Below are 11,666 nucleotides of genomic sequence, written 5' to 3' on the forward strand. Positions count from 1 at the left end.
GTCAGTATTGCTATAGGATAGGGTCATTTCAGGTTCCCTATCCTCAGCTGCCCAAGGAACTAACTGGGGACATCGCCTTGGGTTCCTGGGAGCTACTCTAGGGTCAAGTCTCTTGCCAACCCTAAGGTGGCTCCCTTAACTAAGAATTGTGCTACCGTGCTCCTCTATCCAACCTTCCTTTATCCCAATCATCCTGTTACCCCAAGTTCCCCCCATCCTCCCCTTCTCCCTTTTCTCTCCCCATCTCCCCTTACCCCCATCCCACCCCACCCCCAAGATCCCAATTTTCTCCCCGGCAATTTTATCTACTTCCCATTTGGCTTGACTTTTTAAAGCAAAGTGTGGTTTGTGTTAATACTAGGCACATAATCCCCAGGCCCAGGTGTCTGCTTAAATAATTTTTGGGGATAAATGATCTGTGATGCTTCTTAATAGCAGAGGAGCTGTAGGCCAAATCTGTGGCCAGTTCCTAGCCATGAGGTCATTCAGGCCACTTTTGTTGCAATCCACATTTCTTTTTATTCTTATTTCTTATTATTTATCTCTTTGAAGCTGATTACTTTGAGTCTTTTATGATTTTAATTTACAGATACTATCCACAGGCGTATATAGCTCCTTTGATTTTCTCCGTACTTATTTTAATAACTCAAGTTGCCATCTAGTTCTGTTCTGTTTGGCACTGTTTTTGATCATTCTTTCTTTTCCCCATGGACAAAGTACTAGGGAAATGAATGAGCTTTCTGCTCATGTAAATGACCAAGGTAGGACTGTACGCATCGCTCCCTGTCGTAGAACATTATGTGTCCGGGACAGTAGGAGGCTAAAGCTTTTTCTTCCTTTGCAAATGACTCCTCATTTCGCTTCTATTTTTAGCAGATTACTTATGGTGTTTAACCCTTAAAATACATAACATTTACATTCTCTTTCTTGGATATCCCATCTTTTTAGTTGCTTGCTTAGGTATGTTTCAGCGTGAAAAGAAATATTTTCAGTATGTTCTGCTGTGTTCTTATTTTGAATTTGCTTTATTGTGTGTCCTTTGGATCCTGATACATTGTCCATCTGCTAGCTGAGTCTTGAACTTACAGCTTTTCTCCTTTTCCTCATGATGTGAGAGAGCAGTAACTCCAAAAGTGTGACCTGTGATACAGCTGCTAGCTAGTGTCCCAGGTTGTTGAGGTCTTCATCTCAGGGCTTCATCTCTACTTCTGCTTATTCAAATGTTTACATTTAGGCTTCTGGTCATGAGTTGTGTGAGTGTGCGTGCACGTGTGCGTGTGCATGTGCGTGCGTGTGTGTGTGTGTGTGTGTGTGTGTGTGCGTTTCCACAACCCTATACGTGGCCATGTGCTTCTTACCAGGAAAATACTCTATAATACTCTATTCCTCCACAACTCCCGTACACTGTGGCTATGCATGTATGTGCAGATGCATGTGCATGTGTGTCATTAAAGTCAGAGGACAGCTTTGGGGAGTTAGTTCTCTCCTTCCACCTTGTGGGTCCTGGAAATCAAACTCAGGTCATCTGTAGAGCAACCACTTTTACCCATTGCGCCATCTTGCTTCAGTAAGCATAGCATCATTTTGGCATCATTGTCTCTCTGATCTTCATGCTGAGGCACTTTTTTTTCTAAGAACACACTAAGTTATAGATGCAGGTTCAGACCCCTGATTGTCAGGGCAGAGGTGTGCTATGCTAAGGATAGATTTTGTATCACACTTAAGAATCAGAGTGCTTGCCCAGGATCTGATACTGCTTACCTGTACAAGAGCAGAGCAGTCTCAAGGCCCAGGTGCAACAGTGAAAGGTCCAGGACTGCCAAGTTCCCCTTGGACATGCTCTGGTCCAAGGCAACAGATGATGCTGAGAGATCCCTGTAGCCACACAGCTGACACTGGAGGTTCAACCGTAGGACAGTTCCTTTTAAACTCCAGTGGCCACATCACTTGCGTCTTATTTTCCTGAGAGCTTTGCCCTTTATCTCCTCTGCTTGCCAAAAACTATCAAAATGGGCCAAATCTAGTGTGTTTGAGGGCTCTACAATCCCAGGAGCCAGGAGATATGGCAATCACACCTTGCTGAAAACTTCCAACTAGACCTGTCTTGAAAAGGAGGATAAGATGGTCTAGGCCAGCTGCATACACCCAGCCTTTCCTCACCACAGACAGACTGGCTTTGTCGCCGCTGTGTGGCTCCCCTACTGCTGATGTATTTGCTTCAGTAACATCATTAGATGAGGAACCTCACTGAATTAAATGCAATTAATGACTTGGTGCAGGATATTGGTCCTAAAAATTAATTGTGATTATACCAAGCAAAGAATCTATTGCTATTTTTATAAACATGTAAAATTACATTTATGCTCTTAGTTAAATAAAATAAGTTATAAATCCTTTGAATTATAAACATTGCAGAATTGGTTACAACCAAATCTGAAGATTGGTTGTTTTTGGCTCAGTAATCTTTCAATCTGCCGTTTTGGTAGTCTTAAGTGATATGTTTGCCTCTAACTTCTTTAACTTTTGTATTAAATGCTTCTAGGCATGTCCAGCCTTTTGACATTGCAGTGTTATGTTGTTACCTACAAATATGTTGGACCACATTCCAGGCTATTTTGGGTTGCATGCCACCTATGGCCATCAATGGAATACACCCAGTTAAGCCTGATTTATAGCAACTTATTGCCCTTCTTTATAGGAACTGCTGTGTCTTACTTTACTTTCTCTTTAGCATGGAACAACTCTTTGGGGATTGTGAGAATCACAGATAGTAACACTCATGTTTTGAAATGTTGAACTCATCATACACAAGCTTTGAACGTCCAGTTTGAGTTTTCAAAGAAATACCATGGAGACGCAAAGTTTCAAGGCAACCTGCTCCAGCCACAAGTCCAAGCATCACTATTCTTGCTTTCTTATGTGCTCAGAAACCTCACCACCCAGATGTGAGCCGCTGTCTATCTTTTTTGTCTCCCTAGGGAGGATGAGCATGCCCTCATCCAGCAGTACTGCCAGACACTGGGCGGGGAGTCTCCCATGAGCCAGCCACAGAGTCCAGCTCAGATCTTGAAGTCCGTGGAGAGGGAAGAGCGTGGGGAATTGGAGCGGATCATTGCTGACTTGGAGGAAGAGCAAAGGTGTGCTACCCCCAGCAAAAGAAAACACACTGCCCTCTTCCTTCCAGGGAGGCCAATGGTTCCTCCCTGCCCTCTTTTGGGATCTGTTGTCTAAGTCTTCAAATAAGGTCAAGATTTGGGAAGATATTAGCAGGCTGGGGTGTTAGGAGAGCCTGCTGCAGCTGGATTTTATTGATGGAGAGTGGATGCTCTCTTGCTTGAAGCCCATTTTCTTCCTTTTCACTCTTCCTATTAGCAAATGTTTTTCCATGGGACGAAGTAGTAGCACAAGCTAAATTTGGAGTTCCTAGACAGTTTGGGCGAGAAGAGGAGAGACCTAATAGTAATCTAATCTGTTCTGTTTTGTTTCTTTTCTATATTAGAAATCTGCAGGTGGAGTATGAGCAGCTGAAGGAGCAGCACCTAAGAAGGGGCCTCCCTGTGGGCTCGCCTCCAGAATCCATCGTGTCGCCTCATCATACATCCGAGGACTCAGAACTTATAGCGGAAGCTAAGCTCCTTCGGCAGCACAAAGGGCGGCTGGAGGCGAGGATGCAGATTTTGGAAGATCACAATAAACAGCTGGAGTCGCAGCTGCACCGCCTCAGACAGCTGCTGGAGCAGGTAGGGGTGTGCAGTCCTGTGTGGGTTCTCTGCATGGCACCTGTCCATGTCCCAGGAGCCCGTGACTGGCCATGGTAGCTGTGAAGATATCCACCTTCAATTCTTCACTGCCACAGTTAATTCAGTGTTTACTGGCTTAGAAATCCCTCTTCGTGTGTACAAATGTAATCTTTGCCGAAACAAAAATGTGTGTTTTCCCACCTGACTGTAGAATTTCTCATTCTTCTTTTGTGCTGAAATCTCTGCTTGGAATATTTTAATTAAAAAAAAAAATCCTGTGGTATGCATGAGCCTGTGCTACATAAGGAAAGCCTCCATGGAGACTGAGGACAGCAAATGACCTAAAATCTTCAATCTAACTCTTTCTTGCAGTGAACCAGGAGTGAGCCGATACCTCAAAAATCACCCGAGGAACAGATGGCTGTTAATTTACCATTGTTATTTTCTGCTACTGGGGGAATGTTCTATAGCAGTGGCTTGCAAACCTTCTTGACAATAAGAAGCCCAATTTATGTTCAGAGGAAACTGCATTTATGGTGAACGCAAAATAATGCCCACCTTTAGCTGGGATGGCACCACTTACCCTGTGTTCCCTATTTTTCTTTCTCTCCTTCCTTTCCCTTGCCCTGCTTTTTTCCCCTTCTTCTCCCTGCCCTTTTCTTCCCCTCCCTCCTCTTCCTTTTCTCTTGCCTTTATTTCTTAATATTGATCAGAAGCTGATACATTCCTTTTTTATGGCTGAACTCGGGCTAATAGCTTACAATTTTGAAAAGCCACTGTTCTTTGGTTTATGAAAGAAGTGTAGGGTATGGCTTCTGCCTTCCTGCTCCTGGCAACGTGCTGTGTCTTTGCTTTGCTGTCTTCTCCCACACGACTGACTTAATGTGAGGAGGGGAGTCAACACACAGAACCCACCGCAAGGAAGGCTCTGCCGCAGATGCCTGTAGGGCCCAGTCCCTGCAAAGGGTTTCCTGATTGGCAGAAACATTCATGTCACAGTTGCCTTTTCTCCAGCCTGTGTGGCGTAGCATCCTGTGACATCTTAAAAGAGATACTTTTTATCCTGGGGAGAGGTAGTGCATCAAAACAAACACAACATTTCTCCAGGGATTTGCTTATGTTTGAGAAAGCCCTGTTGACACAGTTGTCATAAGAGTCTTTTTATTCTGTCAGGATTCTTGAAAACATTATAATTTTTGCATTACATACATTGTGAGTGGTAGAACTCTCTTCTTCCTTTGGTCATTTACTTTTCTCTCTGCCTGTCATTGTAGAGTTTCTTTGACATGGCTGTGGGAGTCGTTTGCTTAAAAGCCTGAAAATTCTATATCTTTAGAAAATAGAAAATAGGGGGTTTCATAAGTGAATCCAGACTTGGCTTCCTGTTAAGTCTTCGGATTGCCGGTTTGAATCTAACCTCAATATAAAATATCACATACACGGGGGGGGAGGGGGGACGGACATGTTGCTTGTACAGTGAATTTGAAGTTCTTGAGTAGTGCCTCAAAAAAAAAAAAAAGATAAGTTTCCTTGTGTGATCGCTTAGAGCAGTGGTTCTCAACCTGTGGGTCACAACCACTTTGGGGGGGGCGGGAGCGGTATTCAAACGATCCTTTCACAGGGCTCACATATAAGATATCCTGTAAATATCAAATATTTACATTGCTAAATATAATAGTAGTAAAATTACAGTTATGAAGTAGCAGTGAAAATAATTTTACTGTTGGGGTCACCACAGCATGAGGAACTGTATTAAAGGGTCGCAGCATTGGGAAGGGTGAGAGCCGCTGCCTTGGAACATCAGATGTTAATGTGCCCACCTTAGTGTCCAACCGGAATCATAACATAAGCTCCGCTTGCAGCCCTTGCTTACTGCAGCGTGTTGAGGCTCTTGGGAGGAAAGGAAAAGCTTTTAGATGCATTCTAACCTCATGCCACTCCCTCCATCCTATTAGACCAAGAACCTAATGGCTCACATCCTTTCAGAATTACCCAGTAATGCTTTCGGAGAGAGCCGATACTCAAGTGACTCAGACTGTCCCGGTCTCCGAAGCTCTTTTCTCTTTGTAACGATTTAGCATGAGTGCCAGAAGTAGAGGGGAAGTTTAACTCAATATAAACAGGGGAAACTACCAGACTTCAACTAATGGAGACTTAATGGAAAATCTGCATTAAAAAAGTAACTTCTGCATTGCCATACGCTAGATTCTGTGTGACCATGTACTTATCAGCCCAGCCGTCACCAGTTCAAAAATATGCACGGGAGCTGTTAGGGAGGGTTTGCCCTGTGTTGGCTGTGAAAATGGCTTTAGAAAGACTCATTCATCACTCCGCTGACAACATTCTATGACAAGGCTGTGACCGCTAAAGCTTTTAGCATAGCTTCCTCTCGACTTGGAGCACACACTAAGTTAACACTGAAGCAGTTTAGACACACGAAATCCGTGACACAGAAGGTCCTGTGGTTTACCTGGAACTATACCGCTTCTGAGCATCGCACCTGGACTCTGGGTTCAAGCTGCTGAGTACAAAACCACTCTGAGAAATTCTCTCCCCAGGTCACCTCTGAAGGGAGCAGTTTTGAAAGCTAGTACATTTGCCGTTTTAGAATGCCGATGCTAGTGTTTGGAAAGCAAACCCGACCTTCTAAGATCACTAGGTTGACGTAAAAATGATGAGGAATTTGAGAGATGAAAATAGCAAGAACAAGAAATCCTGCAGCTTAATCCAATCAGTTCTTCAAAGGACAAAGAAGGAAAGAACACCGGTTCACAAGCTCTGACCCAGTTGATCCTGCCATGCCTCTGAAATCACCCAACGACAAGCGCTTGTTTAGGCTCAGCTGCCCGTGATGGGAACTGGGGGAGGAATTCTGTTCCTTCTAGGTCATGCGAATATTTCTTATTCCCCTGTGATTTCAGCCTGAATCCGATTCCCGCATCAACGGCGTCTCCCCGTGGGCTTCACCACAGCACTCTGCACTGAGCTACTCCCTTGACCCTGACCCAGGCCCACAGTTCCACCAGGCAGGTGGGTGTCCCTGAAGCAAAGCCACTGCACACAGTCTGGTTTGGACGTGGCCTTCTTTTTGGTTTTTAGTCTGTTAGCATTCTTACATCTGGTTGTTTTAAGCATAAAGCATTATTCTCTTTAGTCTGAACTGAATGTAGAGCCATTTTAATAATATCAAAACCACTTTAGTTATAATGTGCTTGTTTATAAAATGTGCAGGCGTGGATACAATTTTGGTGAGTGATGAAACATGCTCTTTTCATTTGAAATAAGCAAGAAATTAGTGTTTTCTGCTTTGAGAATTGTGTGTGTGTGTGTGTGTGGTGTGGTGTGGTGTGGTGTGGTGTGGTAGTGTAGGTACACAAATGTGTGAAGATGCTCCCTGGGGACAGAAAAAGCCATCAGTGTCCAGCTCTCGCTCTCTACTTTATTCTTTGAGACAAAGTCTCTCGCTAAACATGGAGCTAGGGTGACCAGCAAGCCGTGGCAATCTATCCGTCTCAGCTCACCTCACACCCCACCCCCACATCACTAAGGGTTATAAGCACGCATGATCACAGCCAGCTTTTGAGGTAGTCTGGAATCCAAGCTCACGTCCTCATGCCCACATAACAGACACTCTTGCCCAGTGAGCCATCTCTTCCCTCCCTGAGAATGATTAGTTATAATATATTATTTCTTTACAAATTTTACATTTGAACACCTTCCAAACCTGCTGCTGAAGAATGTTATCAAACATGGTTCTCTTTCCCTTATCCCTCCCCGTTTCGGTGCACATTGCTCCGCCTGCCATCTAAGGCAGAAGGACCACCAATAATAGCAGCCACAATGGGGACCTCTCCCTGACAGTTGTGGTGTTAAAAACACTATTGTAGTTTCAGTCCTAGAATAAAATACATATCAAAGTGCAAAGTGCTATAGAGCATAGATTTCTTTTACATCAAGATAAAACAGCCTCTGATGAAAGCTGCAAAATAAAAATGAAAGAAGAAAGAAATTGGTAGAATATTGTTATGTGCAAAATAATGGGTCTTCAATTAGTGTGTTGGTATCACATCCACTGCTAATTTATTTTTCAATTTTATACTTGGGCATATACATTTACCCGCACAAACATAGAATACATTTTTAACTATATAAAAGGCTGTTGCTGGGGCTGAGGATATACGTCAATGATAGAGTGTTTCCCTAGCTTTTTTTAAAGACCTGGGTACAGACCCCTGTATGCCTTTCCATACTGTGTATGTATATGTGTGTGTAGTGCACACGTCAGATGAATACAGATGTTTTCTCCTATTTCCCTCTGAACTTGTTCTTTTCAATGAGAATTCCTATCCCATTAATATTTTGAGGGCTGGGTTGCAATATTTTCACCTGGTCAAAGGATGGGCATTAATTTCAAGGTCCGTGCTTTTCCTGTCTGTGTCGCAGCATCTGAGGACCTGCTGGCCCCGCCTCATGACACCAGCACGGACCTCACAGAGGTGATGGAGCAGATCGACAGCACGTTTCCCTCTTGCAGCGGTGAGTAGGAGCAACTGTGCCACCACCGCAATGTCTTTCTCTTTCTCCCCAAGCCACCCTCTGTCTTCTTTGGTTTGATAACAAAAGCCAGCGTTAGGAGCAAGATTGTGGGCTGTTTTGAAGTGATGCAGGCCTATATGCTTGCCGACCGAGAAAATGAAGCCCCAGACAGATCCTGAGGTTCAGTGGGAGCGTGATGCTGCTCTTGGAGATTTTTCCACATGGCGCATAAGAGACTAAATAAAATCCAGTAGAACAATGCCTGTCTTTAGGACCAAACTTCCCTACCATGCAGGCTGTCAGAAACTTGGGATACTTCAAAGAACTTTGGGTAGCATGAAAGTAACCTTTCTAAGGTAACTCCCTAACTTCCTGGAGATCGTCAGATGTCTTCATAGTCAGGATCAGAAAAGAGTTATTTCTGGCTTTCCCTCCCCTTTTGAAGATTTTTCCCCTGCCCCAGAGAATAAAATAATCATTGTGTAAAAGCCAAACGATTCATACGGTCACAGATTATGAGTCTGAAATCTCCATGTGAACAGCCAAGAGCCAGAAAGTCACCCAACGAGAACACTCCAAATCCCAGGGGAAATTACGTAATGATTTTAATCGATTGAATTTTTTTTAAGTAGTTTCTTTCTGGCTCCTGGCCACCTTTGCAGGCTCTGCGGGGCTCCCACCTTAGAGACCTCTGTGGTTTCTCTGCTCAGCAGTGGTCTGCCTGAGTCCATAGCCACACCACTTTAAGGTCACGGTTTCAAATGCTTTGAAAGATCATGAATATATCACTTAGGATTCAGGGGTGAGCCTCTCAAGCGGGTGTGAAAGCTAGCCAGTCAGGAAACTAAGATTTCTGTAGCAATCTCAGGCTTTCCTTTCACTGTTTTCTGTCTGCGCCATAGGAAATTCCATCCTGAGAGAAAAATTTATCAGTTATTGGTACTATAGATGAACACGTTAAATCTTCTATTAATTGTAGTTCACGGTTGAATTCCATTTGAGAGGGTTTTGTTCTGACTTATGTATCATTCAGCGGCTTGGCAAAAAAATAACCTGTCATTTTTTTTTTTTATGAGTTAGAGTTTCAAAATTAAAATTTCTGAAAACTTCCTTTTTAGCTCTGCTTCCACCTAAATACATTCCTCCCTTGAATAACAACTTCTGTAAACTGAATTCTATTCAGAAGTTTTTATTTAAATGTCATACTGGAACCTTTCAATTTAAAAATCTGCTGACAGCGAAGTCAGAGCGTGAAATGTGCTTAAATCTATGCTTTGTAGTAAATACAAAATGTGTAATTTCTGTATTGAAAATGTTGGGCCACAAGTTCAGGATTTTTATTTTTCAAGTTTCTTTTTCTAAAGCATTTCTAAATCTTTCCCAAAGCATATTCTGATACATATATTTAATTTTAAAACTGTTCATCTCTGCCTTGCTTAAAACAGAATATAATGAAAAAAAAATAACTATAAAATAACACTGAATTTTCAGACATAAATGTCGCTGCCTCATGCCCTGACCCTTGATGGAAATATATAATTTCCATTGGTTGGAGATAAGATGAACTGTTCATGATGATTGGTTCCTGAGATGAGGTTTAGTCTCTATGGAGATCACACTGCAGAGGAGAAACCCTTCCCCTGCCTTGGGACCTCTTTATTTATGACATCATCTACCTGTGACATCACCCGCAATGCTCACAGGGTAATTTATAGAGGTTTGCAGGTAATTTAAGAGGAAGCTGTTGGTATTCTCCTTAAGTTTGTACATCCAACAGTCTTTATGATATTGAAATTCTCTGTAGATGAGCACTCTTAGACATGCATGTTATTATGAAAAATTCAGGTACCTCTTACATAAGAAATGGTACATGGTATATTTTAGAATCCTGTGCAATTTCCATGCTCTTTTTTTACACCTCAAAATGGCATTGTTTGTTCATTTATTGATTATATTCATATTTTTTCGATGACATAAAAATCTCCAAGGTAGAGAATTCTTTCCATTTCTGAAAGGGGGCTTTATTGTCTCATTTATAAAATTGATGCATATTTCAGAATTTTACCTAAATTTATTAACAAGTTGGTACAGAATCAATTAGTGCATGGTATAGACCTGGTGCCTAATACATGCTTCCAGACTGACATAGTCAGTGGTGTACTGGGATGGTCATGTTTCTAGCTGGAGAGGTTTATTGCTTGAAAATTTCCCAGATAGCATTAGCAAGGTTTTGCAGGATTCATTAGCTTTAATGTTCCTTTTAAATTGCTCAGTTAGCAAATATTTTATTAAGGCTTTGCAACTCCCAAAGCTTGCTGACCACCTTTGGAAGTTTATCTAAATAAATAGGATTGGCACCCTCTCAATGCCAAAATGATCTCCCGAGTTTCTGTAACTAAGGAGAACTTTCAAATTGCTTGTAGCCAGTGTGTGATGGATGAATTGATTTGCATGTTAATCTTGACTCTTGATCCTTTGTGGATTAGAAAATTTGCATGGCTACAAATGAATTTCCACTCGTGGCAATTTCAGAATTGAAATGAGAGTCTGTATTCATAAATCCTAATTGCATGGATTGCTTGCTTTAGCATATTTTTAAAAACCATGTCTACATGATGTTGTTGAAAGACTTTAAAATTCTTACAATTTAAATTAATATCGCAGTTGGCTCTGATGGCATCTTTGAATTGTGGTCTTTTAAAATGGCATTGCATCTCAGGGCAAAGAGGCAGGCATCGCCATCTTATCCCGAATTAATGAATGGGATTTAATTTGTGCTGACAATTAGCCAGTCATGTAGTAAAAATTCTACTAAAGACTTTAACCATTTCTTTGTAAGCACAGTATAGTTTTTTTATGTTGTTTAAATGTATGAAATATTTGTAGTAAGATAAGTGACTTCTTGCTGCTGGAACCAATGCGTTTAGAATTATTCTTCTAATAGGCATATTTCCATTGTGTCCTGCCTACATGTGTCAAGTTTGAATGGCATACGTCAGAAGCTCAAAACTTATAAAACTTCACTGGTTTCCTAATTTTCTTTTATTAAGGGGATCTTATTAAGGAGATCGCCTATAGCTTTTATTTGTTTGAAAAAAGAAAGACAAAATGGATTAGTTTTTGTCAAGGGTTTGACTAATATATATATTAATTATTTAGAAAATAAGCATTGCTATCTTTCAGATAGAATATGTATGTAACATGTCCTTCTTAACAATTCAATGACTACTCTGGGGGATCGCTCACGAGCTTATTCACGTTCACTCTTTTTTTCTCTCTCCCTTATAAGATGGGATATACCTTATAGGATGGGATATAACTTTAGGATGGGATATACCTTATAGGATGGGGTATACCTTATAGGATGGGATATAACTTTAGGATGGGATA

The 11,666-nt window shown here is 41.7% G+C and overlaps 1 protein-coding gene across 6 annotated transcripts in view; it reads left to right on the forward strand.

The window, feature by feature from the left end:
• Utrn (utrophin) overlaps positions 1 to 11,666 on the forward strand; it is a 521,838-nt gene that overhangs the window by 493,998 nt on the left and 16,174 nt on the right. For all 6 annotated transcript variants that reach the window (XM_013351419.2, XM_026786362.1, XM_026786363.1 and 3 more), the window contains 4 exons: positions 2,979 to 3,137; positions 3,500 to 3,740; positions 6,662 to 6,770; positions 8,184 to 8,276. In XM_013351419.2, the coding sequence (XP_013206873.1) occupies positions 2,979 to 3,137; positions 3,500 to 3,740; positions 6,662 to 6,770; positions 8,184 to 8,276 (602 nt within the window). The remainder of the gene's footprint in view (positions 1 to 2,978; positions 3,138 to 3,499; positions 3,741 to 6,661; positions 6,771 to 8,183; positions 8,277 to 11,666) is intronic.

Source organism: Microtus ochrogaster, linkage group LG4 (genome assembly GCF_000317375.1).
Source record: "Microtus ochrogaster isolate Prairie Vole_2 linkage group LG4, MicOch1.0, whole genome shotgun sequence".
NCBI classification, from domain to species: Eukaryota; Metazoa; Chordata; class Mammalia; order Rodentia; family Cricetidae; genus Microtus; species Microtus ochrogaster.